An 18,275-nucleotide genomic window follows, 5' to 3' on the forward strand; every position below is an offset into this window, starting at 1 on the left:
CAGATAAGACAAACTTAAAAATCTGCTCACTTTCCTAATAATAAACATGAGGACCATGGAATACAGTAGTCTGAAATCTGAACACTGAGTCGTCTAGGTTCTAGAATTTAGATCATTAAATCTAGATCATAAGAAAATTTGACTATAATAACATTTTTCAAAAAAAAAACTGCAGACATTTCAAATAACACATTCTTTAGTTCTCATTTTGCTAATAGCTCTATTTTCTTTGTGAATTACATTATATAAAAGGGTGAAACATACCATTAAGGCCCAAATTCCATTCACTCGTAAAGCAGGATTTTCACTCTGGGTTAATCCACAAAGTAGCTCTACGGCTCCTGATTCTAAAATTGGCTGTGATTGGAAAGGAAAAAAAAACACAGCTTTAAAGTCAAGTTTGCAAACCTCATAAGCAAACTCTTATACCCTGATACTCTGCCTATAATTTCTCCCCTAACCTTACATAAGATTCTAAACAATTTTCGCAAAGCAGGGAGTGATGTGGCCACAAAAATCACCTTAAGAAAGACAAATTGGCCGGCGCCACAGCCTCTTCCAGTCCAGCTCTCTGCTGTGGCCTGGGAAGGCAGTGGAAGCTGGCCCAAGTGCTTGGGCCCTGCACCCGCATGGGAGACTAGGAGGAAGCACCTGGCTCCTGGCTTTAGATCGACGCAGCACGACACAGCGCCGGCCATAGCAGCCATTTGGGGGGTGAACCAACGGATAAAAGAAACCTTTCTCTCTGTCTCTCTAACTCTGCCTGTCAAAAAAAAAAAAAAAAAAAAAAATTTGGAGCTGGCACTGTGGCATAGTGGGTAAAGCCAGCACTGCAGGTGGCAGCATCCCATATGGGTGCTGGTTCAAGTCCTGGCTGTTCCATTTCCAATCCATCTCTCTGCTATGACCTGGGAAAGCAGTAGAAGATGGCCCAAGTCCTTGGGCCCCTGCACCCACATGGGGGACCCGGAGTTAGTTCCTGGCTCCTGGCTTCGGATAGGCACAGCTCCGGCCATTGCGGCCAATTGGGAAGTGAATCAGCGGATGGAAGATCTCTCTCTCTGCCTCTCCTTCTCTCTCTGTATAACTCTTTCAAATAAATAAATAAATCTTTAGAAAAATAAAAACAAAAAGAAGGACAAATGTTTTCTCACTAATCAAAAAGTGAAATTATCAGGCTGGCGCTGTTACAGTAGGTTAAGCCTCCGCCTGCAACACCAGCATCCCATAGGGCACAGGTTTGGGTCACAGCTGCTCCACTTCTGATCCAGCTCCCTGTCAGTGTGCCTGGGAAAGCAGTGAAAGATGGCCCAAGTGCTTGGGCCCCTGTACCCAGGAAGAAGCTCCTGGCTCCTGGCTTTGGATCGTTGTGTCCATTTGGGGAGTGAACCAGCAGAAAGAAGACCTCTTTCTCTGTGTCTCCCTCTCTTTGTCTGTAACTCTGCCTCTTAAATAAATAAAATAAAAATCTTAAAAACAACAACAACAACAACAAAAAACCCCACAAAATTATCTCTATTGTATCCTTTTTCTTTGTAGTTCTGGATAACACCCTGATTGTATATTCCACACATGTGAGGACACTTAAACCAGTGGAAAAATGGAATTAAATATGAATTTATTTTGGTGAAAATTTTAAAAACCCATTCATATATGGGTATCTTTGAAAGGTTCATGTAAAAGTGTGCATTATGAAAAAACATACATGGATTTCAAACATTCTTGTGCACCAAGATAAACTTACCTTATAATGCTATTTCCACAAATCCTCTGATGTACCCCCAGACCCTATGACCCTATGAATCTAGCTCCTACTCTCAGTTCTCACCACCCTCTGGGGTTCTGTCACTGCCTGCTTTGTTTATGCATGTGTGCTGCTCACTATTTGTGGCTATGAAGCAATATGGTTTATTTAGGAAAGAAACAGAAATTCCATAACCAAATCTTCTTTTCAAACTGTAAATCTTATTTTAAACATGCTACACAATTCACCTTCTGGGATATTTTCAGGACTATTTATCAACCACATAAGCAAAACCATTGTCTACTTTTATAGTTAAGTCACATTTTGCACTTAAGGCTGACCGCTTACTTTTATTTATGGCATCTGGCTAAAAATGGGTTTTTGTCAATTTCCTAAAAAAAAAAAAAAAACCCAAACCTTAGAGGATTAAAATTTGTCATCCCCAATAAATACTTGAAGGTTATTCTGACAAGTAGTTGCTAAAAAATGTCTTAAATAATATTATGCTGGTTAATTTTAGGTGTCAACGTGATCCGATCAAGGAATAACTAGGAATCTGGAAAAGCGTTTCTTTGTGTGTGTCTGTGAAGCCATTTCCCGAGGAATCTGGCTAGTGAGTCTGCATGGACTAGGGGGAAGATCCACCTTCTATGTGAGCAGGACCATGCAACTGAGGCCTTTGCATCTGGACTGAGCCACACTACCAGCATCCCAGTGTCTCCAGCCTACATGGAATTTCCATATCCTATCATGGAATTTCTGTTGCCATAATCACACAAGCCAATTTCTTAATACATCCTCTCCCTCTCTCTTTCTATATGTATGTATGTATATTCATCCATCCATTCTACTGAATCTTTCTCTCTGGAGAATCATAATACAAATTCATACCAATACACCTAGATTTCAAGATGACATTTTAGAACAGGGGTAATTGTGGCACTTTCTGAAACTATTTTGAAATAAGTTCAGACTTACAAAGTAGGAAGAATAACCCAAGGAACTCCCACATATTCTTTTCCCAGATCTGCCAATCTTTAACATTTTGCCATAGCTCCTTTATCACATCTTTTGTTTAACACACCTGTATCTACACGCTGTGTCCTTGCTGTACCATTAGAAGGTAGAGTGCATACATCATGTCCCATTACCCTTAATATGTCAATATGTATTTCCCAAGGACAGGGATATTTTCTCTTCTTAAAAAAATTATTTATTTATTTGAAAGGCAGAGTTACAGAAAGCGAGAGCAGGAGAGCGAGACAGAGACAGACAGACGTGGGGTGAGGTGGGTGGAATTTTCCATTCACTGATTCACTCCCCAAATGGCCACCAATGGCTGGAGCTGGGCTGACCCAAAGCCAGGAGCCTGGAGCTTCTTCTGGGTCTCCCATGAGGGTGCAGGGGCCCAAGGACCCAGGCCACCCTCTGCTTTCCCAGGCCACAGCAGAGCGCTGGATCGGAAGTGGGGCAGCACGGACTCAAACCGGCGCCCATATGGGATGCCGGCACTGCAGACCAAACTTTAACCCACTATGCCACAGTACCAGCCCCTTTCCCTCTTTTTCAGTTTCAGATTCAGTTTATTTTGAATACAAAAAAAATCATATTAATGGTTCTATGTCTGAACTCATCTACCTATTTCCTAACTAGGCTCTAAATATTCTGAAGGTAGATCTGAAAAAAAGAACTGTTCAAGGATTACTGATAGAAGCACACTGGCTTCCAGACTCCAGCGCAGGGCAGAGGAGAACAGAGGGAAGCTCTGACATCTTCTCTGGCCTCTTTCCTCCTCAGCAGTAACTACCAGTCTCCCTGCTTTTGTGCCAAGATTGTTGCTTGATAACAGTCCCTGCTGAATCTCCACACCTTGTTAATACTGCCTTCCTAATTATAGTCAAAGCTTGTAGGTATTAGAATACCGAAAATATATTCAATGAAAATGAGACTACTAAATGTACAATAAACCTGAGTTAATGTTTGAGGAGACCAGAGATATTAAACACTAACTTCATCAAGTTTCTCTCCTTCTTTATTAAAGTTTATTTTCATTTTCCCTACTGGAAAAATTAAACAGGAACAAATAACTTATAAAATGCAGAAAAGGGAAAAATTGCCACACTCAATTCTACAAACACCAACCATTAACATTAAACATTAAAAAACTATTTTTCTGTTGTCAGCAGGTATCTCCTTGAAATGACTCATCATGCTGGTTTATAAAATCGAGTCTTTAATGAATATAATTTGACAATAGTCTATTACCTGTACAATTATTTCTCACATTTGTAGTATCAGGCAGTTTAGATTGATTACAAGCTGTGTCTTCAAAATAAGCTGAATATGCGAGGTAGAATAAAAGGAATGATGGGAAATGCCAATCACATTTAAAAATGAATTACTTACTTACTGCTTCCCCTTCTCCAAACCAAACAATTCAGAAGTGATTTTTAAACCCAATCCACAAATTTCAATGTCAACTACTGGACTGAACAAAGTCTGAGAAGAGAAAATCAGTACAAACCTCTTTGCTTGGAGAAAATTCAAGAAGAAGATTACATAGCATAGAAGATGCTACTACAAGGATTTCATCAGGTGCATTTTGTAAAACCTACAGAATTAAAAAATGGGTATCATCATTAGTGGTTTGGAATCATGGAGTGGAGATCATAGATGACTAAATAAAAGACAAAAACCATTATCTCTCAACCTGATTTCTCATTTTGGAGATGTTTTGGAAAAATCCACTTGATACTGTGTCAAACTTTCCTTAGTAGTGTAATTATGACTAAGGCCTTCACATTCTTGGCTGGAGAAACTGCAGCCTCACTGAGGGTGTATGGCAAGGAGACCGACAAGCCACGGAGCGGTGCTCAAGCTGAGAATCTTGAAGCTCGCAGGGTGCTCGGTGGCAAGTTAGCATACTCTGCTTCACTGAATCTGGCCACTTACGAATCCACAGAATTGCCCAAGAGTTTGACCTTCTGAAGCACCTCTAGGAGGGCCTGTTTGACCAGGAGCTCGGGCTGATCAGGCCTCTACACAGGCAGGGGGCAGTACAGGGGCTAGTTCTCAGGACCCGCACCACACACAGACTCCTCCACTAATCAGATGTGTCAACCTGAGCACAATTCTTAACCTCGCTGTCTTCAATTCTTCATTTACAATTGAGGGCAATTCTCACCTCCTACGTAAGACTACGGAGGATTAAATGCAATATGGTTAATGATAAGGGAAACACCTTAGCATGGGAATTAAAAATACAGACTGTCTGGATACAAATTTCAGCTCAATCACCTAAAAAACGGTATGACTTCTTCAGCAATAAAATGGGGATAATAATAGAACCTGTTTCATAAAGTAGCTGTGAGAATATGTGAAAAGAGTTTAGAATGGTAATTGGCACAGAGTAACAGCTATGTAAGTAAGGTTTTTTAGAAAGTAACTTATCACCATAATTATTGTTATCAGGCACATAGTGGGTATACAATAAACTAACTGGCACAGAATCTCTCTAAACTCAGAACACAACATAGCATGGTGATAAATGTTTGCTGTTATCTACTATCAGAATCTATTCTTTATAGATTCTAACAGAGAAAGTTCTATAAACACTACCACTTAGCCATAACCAGTTCTGTTCCCTCTGTGGTTAGGATCAGATCAGGCTCAGGCTTATGATACCAAAAGAAGTCCTAGGAAATCTAGTTGTGCAAACTAGAAATGGATAATCACAAAAACTTCCAGTTAAATATCTTACCTGCTTTCCTCAGTTAAGCCAAGTCTGAATTTCCCAAGAATAAGAATTAAAGTAGTTCTCCAAAGACACCATTTTAATCCTCCTGTATATGGTTAGTTGATGAGATCAATTATCTCATATCCTACGAATGCTAAACACTGTCACAGCCTCCTCGAACTTGTTTACCCTTCCCTTGCCATTCCTCTACCCAAGCTTTGAAGTCACTCAGCCCTTCTAGTCGTAAGTCATTCTGTCCTCCTGAGTTCCCTCTGCTGCTCTCCGACCTTAGAATCTCAACCACTGACTGCTATTGCGCAGTTATGACAATCTCCTCTTCTATTAATACATTCAAGCTTCTTGAAGGAATATTCTATGTATGTAGGATTTGGGAACAGTGTTGTGGTGCACCAGGTTAGCACTGCTTACAAAGCCAGTATCCCGCATCAGTACCAGTTGGAGTTCCAGCTGCTCTGCTTCAGATCCAGCTCCTTGTAAATGTGCTTGGGAAAGCAGCAGAAGACGGCCCACGTACTTGGGCCCCTGCCACCCAGGTGAGAGACTTGTACAGGGTTCCTGGCTCCTTCCTGGCTTTGGCCTGGCCCCGCCTTAGCTGTTGTAGCCATTTGGGGAGCGAACCAGCAGATACAAGATCCCTGTCCCTCCCCTCCTCTCTGTCACTGTGCCTTTCCAATAAATAAATAATCTTTAAAAAAAAAAGTATGCATGATTTTATTTATCTTGACCTGTAGTAACCCAATGGCACTGAACAAAATGGGTGCTCAATAAATGTTTAACAGAATCATTTTCCAAAACAGTACTACTTGTAATCATTGGTTGAAATAAGTGAATGCCTACCAAGTATTTAAAACATCGCTTTAGCTGACATGATTAACTTATTTACTTTTTAAAAATTTTTATTTTTATTTTTTTGACAGGCAGAGTGGACAGTGAGAGAGAGAGAGAGACAGAGAGAAAGGTCTTCCTTTGCCTTTGGTTCACCCTCCAATGGCCGCCGCAGCCGGCGTGCTGAGGCCGGCGTACCGTGCTGATCCCAAGCCAGGAGCCAGGTGCCTGTCCTGGTCTCCCATGCGGGTGCAGGGCCCAAGCACTTGGGCCATCCTCCATTGCATTCCAGGGCCACAGCAGAGAGCTGGACTGGAAGAGGGGCAACCGGGACAGAATCTGGTGCCCCAACCGGGACTAGAACCCGGTGTGCCCAGTGCCGCAGGCGGAGGATTAGCCTATTGAGCGGCGGTGCCGGCCGCCATGATTAGCTTTTAAAAATATTAATTATTTGACAGTGATGAATTTACTTTTATCAAGTTTTATTTTTTTATTTTATTTTATTTTTTTGACAGGCAGAGTTAGACAGTCAGAGAGAGATAGAGAGAAAGGTCTTCCTTTTCCATTGGTTCACCCCCCAAATGGCCGCCACGGCCGGCATGCTGTGGACGGTGCACTGCACCGATCCAAAGCCAGGAGCCAGGTGCTTCCTCCTGGTCTCCCAGGCGGGTGCAGGGCCCAAAGACCTGGGCCATCGTCCACGGCACTCCTGGGCCACAGCACAGAGCTGGACTGGAAGAGGAGCAACAGGGACAGAATCTGGTGCCCCAACCGGGACTAGAACCCTGCGGTGCTGGCGCTGCAGGCGGAGGATTAGCCAAGTGAGCCGCAGCACCGGCCTATCAAGTTTTATTTTCAAATTATCTAACTTCCACTGATAAACTAAAACTGAAGAGATTGTAAAAACTATTAAAAAGCATTACTTGGTAAGGTGTAAGATACAACATGTGAAATTCAAAAGCCAACATCATATAGAATTTTACCAAAACAGGAACAAAAATAATCACAACTAAAAACTGTAATGAAAAACATCTACTCTTCCAAAACAATCATTAGTTTTAAATACAAAAAAGCACAAGGGAAAAGTCTGAACTATCCTCACAGCCCCTGAACTCTCATGAGAAACCAAAAAGCAGCTGAAGTAAATCATCGGTTTTCTTCCAAGCTTTTGACACTTACTTTAAATGTTAGGGTTTGAGAGTCATTACACCCACATATACCCCCAAGTGCACAAAATCCTTCTAGACTGCTCGCCAGGTAGTCATCTAGTTTTCCGAGGGAGAACCAGATAGAAACCACATGTTGCTCCATTTCTGATTTGTATGGCAGAGGAGTAACTGAACTGAGCAATTAAAGAAAATGACTCTGGATGCCAGGAGAGTTATTTTAGGAAGCCAAAGAGTACTTAAAAAAAACTTAAATGGATATGCAATAAATCATAGATCAAGCTGCTATGAAAAAGGCACAACCTAAGAACAAGAAAGAGTGGGAATAGTAAAAGAAAACATCACTTAACTGAAAAGAACCTTAAAGAACCCGGAGTGCCAAATCTAGTCTGAATGGTTCTGCATAAGGTATTGTGGGTCTGAAATGGACTTCTGTTGGGACTTCTGTTGTTCAGAATACTCCCTGAGCAAGTGTCTTCCCTGTATCGAAGGGCACTGATACTGTGGGTGGAGAGTGGGAACTGGGAAGTAACCTTCTGGGAGTTTGGGCTCTTAATGATGTTCAGGAATCAACAAATGAGGGATATTCAGAACAAACCTAAGTCTAACAGGATGAAATAGGGTGAAACTTGGGGAAGTGTGCCGATGGATAGAAATGGGTCAAGTTCAATGTTTCAGGCTGCTTAGGACCATTAGAAAGGAGAAATTAAAGAAACTTATATTGTCCTCACAAGGACATATCATAACACTCTTTTAGACTAAAAACCTCTTGATAACCTCCCAATAGTTCCTGAATACTAACTCACACACTTAATCTGGTCAATCCTTCCACTGACTTATCACCAGAGTTCACCTGTTGGCACTGTCTTATTCCAGGACCTCAAACATAAACCATGCACTCTGCCATGAGATGAACCTCTTAGCAAAGCAATTCCTAAAACTTATAGCACTGGCTCAGCTCTTCCACATGGCTCCATCCCTGTCCACTGGTGCATCTCATTTTAAGGATATATTTACTTGCAAGGCAGACTGACAAAGCAAGACGGGGAGAGGAAGTGGGAGAGGGAGGAGGGGGAAGAGGTGGGGGAGGGGGCAGGGGTAAGGGAGAGGGAGGAGAAGGAGAAGGATCTTCTATCCATTCTTCAAATGGCTGTAATGACCAAGGCTGGGCCAGACCCAAGCCAGGAGCCTGGAACTCCCTCTGTGTCTCCCATTTGAGTGGTAAGGACTCAAGTACTTGGGCCATCTTCCCCTGCCTTCCCAGGTACATTAGCAGGGAGCTGGATCAAAAACAAAGCAGCTGGGACTCAAAGTGGCATGCAGATACGGGAAGCTGGGATCATGGGCAGCAGCAGCTTAACCTGCTGCCCAACAGTGGTCCCTGGTATGTCTTACTAAATTCTACCTCTTTACTAGAGTCAAAAATGCATCTTTGCTATCTCCCATACATACTATATGTAATATTTTTTTGCTCATGCTATTCTCCCCGGGAAATCCTCCTGTCTTCCTTTTGCTTTCAAAGCCCATGTCACATTCTTGCTGCTGAAAGGTTCTCCGACTATTCCTACCACACCAACAAGAGCAAGAACACTGCAGTAAAAATTTTTGGCAGCTCACTACACCTGGAGGCTTTGCTTAATTAGTACATAGTACACACTCAAAACAATAAAAATCAAAACAAATTAAAATTCTGTGAACTACAAGGAATAAGGTCACTTAAGAAAAGAAAGGACAAAGACCAAGCTGACCTGTGGATCTGCAATATAGCAAGGGACAATGCTAATGCAGTAACCTCACACATAAATACATCTTCACTCAGATTCATTTGCCCTGAATCTTTTTCCCCTCCTTGGTGTGTATGTGGAGGAAATCTCTCAAGAGAAGACCTACTTCCAAAAAGGGTATGTTGAAAAACATCTAGGCATTACCAAAAGACTACGTGTTACATCTGCATTATACATGTTGTACCTATAAACGGCTGGGGTTTTTTCCTTTCTATAACTGATTATTACAAGGACAACTCTGGTACAAGTTTAAAGTGTAATACTAAACACAAAGGGAGGCAAGGTATGTAATTAAAGCTTTAATAAATAAACAAAAGGAAACCAGGCAGGAATTGCCCCTCACACGTGAGACACTAACCTCAGAAACGCATTCTGTAGACGTGCAGATGTCTGGGACACAAGATGTGAGGAGACAGATGTTTAAAATGCTCTAAACAAAAGCAGACATACACCCGGAGCCATGAGGAAGTCTGGGGGATCCCTCACTGAAGGCTCTGTGGGTGAGCGTGTTACTGTTGACCCTTCTTACCTTCATTAAAGGTTTCCATACAGCGTGATCCTGGAAACTGGTTCGAAGCTGCTGCACAGATCTGGATAAACTGTGCAAACATCTACAAAGAACAATCAAAATTAGCTTCAGAAGAAGCTGAAATGTCCTCTTCAAACAAACTGTTTGGCATTTCACAATGACTAGTAAACACTTCAAGTGCATCTACAGACGTGGTTAAGTCAACTACGTCAGGGTTCTGCATGGGCTTTGGAGGCCAGGTTCTCTGTTAAGATAATGGTATACACTGTACGAATTCACCTGAGCATACTTTCCAGTAACAAATGTGGATTCTGCGCTTACTTGGTGAAGAACCAGAAAGGAAACGGGTTAAACACATGGCAAAAGATTTTGATTCAGACCATTGAAAGCTCATACCTGACGGCAGCTAACCGCACCTTGACACTAGACTCAGACAAGCCAGTCACAATTCGGTCCATCATATTTTCAGTCTCAATGATCTGGAGAAAAAGGTTAATGCTGCATAAATAACAACACAAAGATGACAAAGTTCACTGATTGTAAATGCAAGAATGTTAATGTCCCTTAGAGTTTAATGTTGTTTGTGGCAGGTGTTACCTTTTGAATAATCATCTTGTGGTGGGGCAGGCAGCTCATCAGAAAGGTAGGACTGGTCCGCTAAGGACCAGCCAGGCTAGATACCAGGTGTAAGGGGAAGGTTATGTGTGTTTATTTTTAAAGACATTTTAAACAGAAACAGCGTTACTATTGTAGAGGTATTACATAAACAATTTTGAGAAAAAGTTAAATATACAAAAGACCTCCCACTGGGTAAGTTCCTGCTGGAGGGACATTCTGGAAAAATCATCAACATTCAGCCCTCATGACATGAGATCTGTGGGTTTCTGACAGCCACTCTGTGGCTATTTTCTTACCATGTAAATTGAAAATAGTTTAAATATTTAGAAAAAACCCTTACTATGTCTCACTATAGCACCAACCTCTGCTACAAGTAATCACTACAATCACGGAGTGCTTGTTTTAAACTTAGAAACAGAATAATCTGTAATTTTCTTTCATTAAGAAATGTACAGATACAAAATAGTGTGTGGAATAAATTCAGTGTAACTTACATGGGCCCATGGAAAAATAAACTTTCATAATAATCACAACACAAATATAACAAAAATAATACTTGTTGAGTTACATGTGTCACTCACTGTGCTAAGCATGCGGCATTATCTGCTTTACCTCTCATTCTCTTACATAAACAGTATGAGTACATGCATTGACATATTAGGAAACTGAGGATTCCAGATAGTATAGAGCTTTCCTGGTTTCACAGAGTGCAACCCAAACATCTGACCCCAGAGTCCATGTGCTTAGCCATACTTCTAATACAGCCCTAGGTAAAGAAGTAGAACTCTACTCATTACACGTCCCCAGGCAACTCCTTCATGGCAGTCACTGCTCTCACTTGGAAGAACACCTAGATGGAAAAATCTTAACTTTGGCCACACAGAAGAATTACCTGAGGAGCTTTAAAACAAAACAAAACAGCACACCAATGAAATCAGATTCTCTAAAGTGAGGGCTCAGGTACCTGTATTTAAAAAAAAAAAAAGCAAGCTCCTCAGTGAGTCCAGTGTGCAACTGAAGTTGAAGATCACTGACCTAGAGTAAAATGAGTCTTACAAAGGCTGGCCTCAGAGCAGGAAAGGCTGTGACATTTCAGAATGTTCAAGCGAAACAGGAAAAAAAAAGAAAGAAAATATAGCTGAAATTCACAGTGACCAGGGAGAAGAATAGCAACTGTTAAGAACAGGGAACCACACTGAAGTGAGGTTAGGAAGAGTAATTCCTCTAGAGTGCTTTAGAGTTTCCACAGTGGCCAGAGAATGTTTGTAAACTGACCTACTCCTCAGCCTGGACGGACGTAATCCCCACCTCCATGCATATCCCTTCTGTCCTCATTGTCACTTCTAACCCCTAAACTCCTCCCTTTCTCGGTCTCACTACTCTTCTCAAGCCTCCCCCCCCCCCACCTGCATGCCCTGCTGAGACACTGCACTTGGCACACAGCGCCCCTTCTCCCACAGCCCCCTCACCACTCACTCTTGCTGCTCCAAATCGAACCTGCTTCCCTCCCTCATGCTTCAGCTCCTGTGCCCACATGTTTTGTGGGGACCTCACTTTCATTCAGGACATAACTGCTTTAGTGTCCCATCTGTTACTAAAAATGTCTCTGGAACTTTCATGTTTTTCTTCACCCTTGTGATTCAGCTCCAAGCCCTCCCTTCTACCAGGACCCCAAAACTCCCCAAAACTGCCTCCCCATACTTTTCTTGCACCTTTGCTCCACCCTGCTGGATTCTCTCCCTCAGGCTGCCTCAACTTCCCCAAAAGACTAAGTGCCCAAATTTTAACCTCTTGAAACTACAGCCCTCTTTCCTCTTCTCATTCCTAAATGGATTCTGTGTCCCAAAAGCTCTGTCTATCTCTTCACATATGTGACAAAATTGTGGCTCCAAAGCCAGCTTAGCATGAGTAATTTCCTAATCTAAAATTCCATCCTAGAGTTCTTTCCCTGGCCTCAAGCTCCACATTCCTGCTAGACACAATGTGGACATTCAATGGAACCACTGAGATGTGCTTATCTTTCCCCTCACTCCAGTCCTGGCTAGACCTGCTTGTTCTTAAGTCTTCCCATCTCTTGGATAATGGTATGACCATTTTCATAGCCACTAAAGTTATTTTAATTTAAAAAAAAAAATTCATATACTTAAAATGGAAGGAGGGAGGGAGGAAGGGAGGGAGGGAGACAGAGAGAATGAGAACTGACCTTCCATCTACTGGTTTGCTACCCAAATACCCCCAACAGTCAGGGCTGGACCAAGCTGAAGCCAGGGCCCTGGAATTCTGCCTGGGTCTCCCACATGGGTGGCACAGGCCCAGGCATTTGAGCCATCATCTACTGCTCTCAGGAGGCATGGCTGGAAGCTGGATGCCAAGTGGAATAGCTGGACCTTGAACCAGCATTCATATTTGGCATATGGGCATCCCAAGGAGCTACTTAACCCACTGTGCCACAACACCCAACCCTGTATTAATTTTGACTGCAACTTTTCTTAATTTTTTTTTTTTGCACTGTAATCCATATTCATCCCACCACCATTCCACTCCATTAAGGTCATTAGAATCTTATTACTAGTTCCCTGGTGTAACAATAATGTATTCTTAATTACCTAAGCTGTGCACATCAACCATCAAAGACTGGCTGGCTGATGGGTTACCTCAGCCAAATAGTAGTCTCTGTTCTTGAAACAGACAAGGATGAATCAGGACTTTCAGTGTGAGAAGGCAACTAAAACCTAGGACAAAAACCTCCGGCACTGGAGGGCTAGATACTGATGACTGAAAGTTCCCAAGAGCTTGAGAAATTATTTTACTTGGGAATGAGGAGCAATAACCTGGGTAAACAGTTATCTGGATATAGTGTCATCATCCAAGAATAAGGTGGCAATAGTAGGGGGCAGATGGGTGGGAAACATGATTACTGAGAAACCGAGCAATACTCCTAGCACGGGTAACCTGGGCATAACAGGACTTGAAAGAGGTTTCTGAATGTATTTATTGGCCATACTCAACCAAAGATATACATCTCTCAAGAGACAGGACCATTATAGCAATCCTATAGGCATTTAATAAAATGTATCTCAGTATAACTGTAGGTTGCAAATCCCTAAAACTGTATGATACCATGAAAAAAATCTAATTCTCTACAATAGATAGGCCAGAAGATTCTGTAAGCTTGGTATGTAGGCTGGAGTCCAAACTATGGTTCCTTTCCCAAATTATTCAGGCTGATAATCAAAAGACATGGGGAGAGGGAATAGAGTGGTGATTAGAAAATGAGTGGGTAAAGCAGTGAAATGGAATGTTATGGAGTAGATTTGCTGTATAATTTAGAGCAAACACTTTACCTTTGTAGCCTTTAGTAAAATGAGGAGATATAGTAATGATTATTGTACCTCCAATCCTTTGCAATCAGCAGTGAACAAAAATCAGTCTGGGCAAATCATCAAGCTGTTCAGAAGCAAATGGGAAGCAAGGTAGGTGAAGAGTCTGGAGATGGTACAGGTCCAGTTAGAGAGCTTGTCAACACCAGGGAGAAAGCAAAGAAGGACAAACAGGACACAGCTCTCTACATTCCTGCATTTATTCACTCAGCAAATACCTGAAAGCCCACTGAGGTCAAGGACAGTTTTAAAACTCTAGATTTGATAGTGGGGGTGGGGCGGGTGGGAAGTGCTTGCTCACACCAGGAATAAAAGTGCAATTAATTGAGTGCTATGGTGCTTGGTTTGATGACCAGAGTACCTTAGGAATGACTGCAGCTATGTACTCAAGACACAGTAAAATAAGCAGTGACAAAGAGAAGGTAGGGAAGACGCCCATTGTTCAAAAAGGAGCGTTTCACTACTGATTAGGAAACAGCCATCAATGACCTTCCTCCAGCCAGAGGACACGGAGAACTGTTACTGTCCAATCACTGCACCATCAGTGGAGTCTAGCTTTGTACTTTCTGTTCAGTTTTCCAGGGGTGTCTGGTACTTGATACTTTGGGGATGCAGTACAGCTACAAGGTGGCTGGGAACTCTTTTCCTGAGTCAAGATATAAAACACTAGGACTATCTGGAGATACCCTTGCTTTCAGTACAAGTTGCCCCTTCTTAGACCACAGTCTATGTGAGAATGCCAACAGCAGGAAGCCTGGATTTGTAAACCAACTTTTTAGGAAGGGATTCAGGGTTCTAGAAAGCATACTAAAATGTCTGATTCACCTATTCCATCAAGATTATCAGTCTGGGTACGAGAGGGTAAAAATAAAATTTAGAATGCAAACCCAGGATTCCAATCCAAAAGGGTGTGCTGAGACCAAGTGCATGAGCAACATGACCTAACCAAGGGTCTACAGCCTTGAGGATAATGAGACCATCTGGTGCACGGAAAAAAAGGCTATTAGACTTAATACACTGACCAAAATGAGAATAAATGTGGGAATGTAAGACAGGGAAAGGTTTCAAATTGACTACAGAGTAAAAGCTTTCAGGTCAGCAGGGAACGATTTGGTAGTGGTTACTGCCGCAGTCCTTTGACTCAGAGGATGGCCTAAGAGCACCAGCCAGCTTTTCAGACCTGGGCTTGGAAAGTCCACAGCAGTAAAACACACTGCCTTTAATGACCACCAGAACTGTGCTCTAAAGCCCTGTGATGGAGGGAGCCACGTCCTAGCACCCTGCAAGGCATCTTAGGTCCTTCCAGGGTAAGAGCAATGCCAAGTGCAGCTGGAAGTTGTTTGCCTCATGGTTCTTGTTGGAGATTTCTCAGCCAAAGCTCAGTAAATATACGCTGTGGCATAGTTGGTTGGATCTGCTAAAAAAAATAAAATAAAAAGAGTGCCTGCTATTATAGACACTGTACCCAGCCAAAAAGAGTACAGATGATGAACTAATTCCTGAGTGGCTGAAGGTAGGCCTAGGCTGTCAAGTTAACTATAGAATTAGATCACATGGGGGCCAGTGTTGTGGTGCAGGGGGTTAGGCCACTGCCTGTGATGCCTGCATCTCATATGGGCACTGGTTCAAGCTGTAGCTGTTTCACTTCCAATCCAGCTCCCTGCTAATGTGCCTGGGAAAGCAGCAGAGGATGGTCCAAGTGCTTGGGCCCCTGGCACCTACACAGGAGACCCATATGAAGCTCCTGGCTCCTGGTTTCAGCCTGGCCCAGTCCTGGTCATTGTGGCCATTTGGGGAGTGAACCAGTGGATGAAGATCTCTGACTCTGCCTTTCAAATAAACAAAATAAATCTTAAAAAAAAAAAAAAAAAGAATTAAATCACATGACAAAATGCTGCATCATGGGGCAGGTATTTGATACAGTGGTTAGGACGCTGCTTGGGATGCCCACAGCCCATGACAGAGTGGGAGGCAACCGTTACTTGAGGCGAAGACTCAAGTGCTTCCCTGCCACCCATGTGGGAGACCTGGATGGAGTTCCCAGCTGCTCCTGGCTGCAACCTGGCCCAGCACTGGCTTTTTTTGGTATTTGGACTGTGAACCAGTGGATGGAAGATCTCTGTCTCTGTCTCTCTGCCTTTCAAATAAAATGAAAATAAAAATGCTTTAAAAATGCTGCATCTTAAATTGATCAAGCTTTAGGTCAATGGACTATGTCCTGCGTATCTGATTACTGGACTTTTAGTCTCCATGACTACATGCTTCTGCCAGATTTTTTGTCTCTGCCACTGCACCTCTTGTAGGAGTGAATGAAGTTCTACTGAAACAGGATCTGAGCACCCTGTCACAGGGACAAGAGAGCCCGTGGTCTGAAGGAGAGGGGCAACTCCGGAGTGAGGAATGTCCAGCTGGAATAGATCACTGACCAATGTAACATTTTAGAGTCTCACTACCCACTTACAAACTATTTCTTCCCCTCTCTTATTCTTCCATTCCTATCTGCTCCTATATTCACACCAAATTTCTCTAACTCCATGATCTTGGTTCTACAGAACAATATTTGGGAGGCAGAGAGTAGGGAAAAATAATGTATCTCCTCTCAGCTATGAGCTTAAAGAAAGAACACTAAGAGCCAATCACTTCAGGAGAGTTTTTACGGTGGGCACATTCTTAGGTGTCTATATTTCAATACTGCTTTTACATCTCTTTAAATGATATTTTTAAATTTCTACCTCAAGCCCTTTGTAGTTTCCTAATACCTGGGAAACTCACTTTTTGTAAAATGCTCAGAAGAAACATTCAGAAATAGTTTTACACTTTTTTTTATCCTTTTGGGAAAAACTAGAGTTCTCTCTTGGCTTGACTTCTCTTTCCCCTTCCATAATTATGCTATGTCAGAAATATTTATATTGTGTAAAAATACAACAATACTTCTAACAGAAAAATTTCTCTACCTATAAGAGTTCAACCTTTGAAGTTCAACCATTAGATTAATGGCAGAACAGAACCTCAATAGCTGAATTATATTTAACACATAAATAAAGCAATTATAAACTACAGTTCAAACATGAGAACTAGAAACATTCTCCACCTTCTCCTGTGTGACATCCCAGGGATGTGAACGATGTGTTGGCCTATGAACTGCACAACACTCTGACCCTGCTCAGCTCCTATGAGTCTAAACACACAGCCACACATCTTCTAGTGTTATTATTTTATAGGTGACTGCTCAATTTTTAGATCCAGACTTGCACAACTTGCTCAACAGACATAAGTAAAACACCTATTACATGCCAAGTATTCTTCTAGTGATGAACATTATAGCTTGTCAAAGGAGCAGTCATTAAAAGAAGATTCAAAGATTTCAAAGTGTGGTCTCGATTCCACAAGGGAGCTGTCTACAAAAATAATATATGGAAACAGTACCTTTAAATGAGTGGACTTCAAGAAATTAATGGAAAATGGGATTAAAAATGTTGTGAAACCATGCATGTAAAGGTTCTTCAATTCTGTTTTCCAAGTACTTTTTGAAATATTCATGTAGGAATCATTAATTCTGGCTATTTCCTCTCTGGGATGATAATTTATAAAGTAATTACATCTAGACAATACCCTAAGAAAAACATTTAAACTTGATATAGAAGAAACACAGATATAATAAGTCCTTGTTATGTGGGTCAAAACTTCTGAAAGAATTGATTTTGGTATTTTGGAAGGAGAAAGTGAGAAAGTCTTCAAATAAGCTTTTTCATAAGGGAGGGACTTCTCCAGATCCATTCATAATATGCTATTTCAGTTATAATCACACCTTAATCATATCTGAGTATACTGATCATGGCAAAACTGGCTTTCAGTGTGGACAAGACTTTTTTATACACATATGAAGCCCTGGAATTACTACATAGCTATTTAGATTCACCTCCTTAACTACTGTAAATCAGAAGCCTGACAAGGCAAGCAACAGCCTTCTGTTTTAATCATGGGCACACAAAGAGGTACACCACAAATATCATAATAGGAACAGAACAAATCAAAGAATCTCATTGCCCACTTGGGTATCAAAAACTGTATGAGAGAAATGACATGCTTTCTGAATCTGTTCATTTGCAACCAGCTAGCAACTACTATTTAACAAAGTTCTCTTACAGTATTTTCTCTTCCACCCACTTCAGAATAATCACACATTCTGTGAAATTTCTTGCCATTCTATGTCCTAATTCGGCTCTAATAATGACATGTAACTTTCTAAGAGTAAAGCAACATAAAGAGTAGGAGCCTAAGCCTTGGAGTAAGACTGGGCTAAGATGTAAGCAGGCTCCCCCACTTACTAGCTGGGTGGTATTGGTCAACCTGTTTCATAATCTGCAACAGCTATCTCACAGACTGGCATGTGGCTTCATGGAGGTAATATGCTAATGTTTTGCACAGGGCCCAGCATAAAGTGAGAACTCAATAAATGGCAGTAGTAATAA

General features: G+C 41.8%; 1 protein-coding gene across 5 annotated transcripts in view; it reads right to left on the reverse strand.

Annotated features, from left to right (window-relative positions):
* ARMC8 (armadillo repeat containing 8) overlaps positions 1-18,275 on the reverse strand; it is a 113,800-nt gene that overhangs the window by 25,143 nt on the left and 70,382 nt on the right. For all 5 annotated transcript variants that reach the window (XM_062214199.1, XM_062214212.1, XM_062214206.1 and 2 more), the window contains 4 exons: positions 10,202-10,284; positions 9,806-9,887; positions 4,269-4,355; positions 265-357 (listed from right to left, as the gene is read on the reverse strand). In XM_062214199.1, the coding sequence (XP_062070183.1) occupies positions 265-357; positions 4,269-4,355; positions 9,806-9,887; positions 10,202-10,284 (345 nt within the window). The remainder of the gene's footprint in view (positions 1-264; positions 358-4,268; positions 4,356-9,805; positions 9,888-10,201; positions 10,285-18,275) is intronic.

This window comes from Lepus europaeus, chromosome 2 (assembly GCF_033115175.1).
Source record: "Lepus europaeus isolate LE1 chromosome 2, mLepTim1.pri, whole genome shotgun sequence".
NCBI classification, from domain to species: Eukaryota; Metazoa; Chordata; class Mammalia; order Lagomorpha; family Leporidae; genus Lepus; species Lepus europaeus.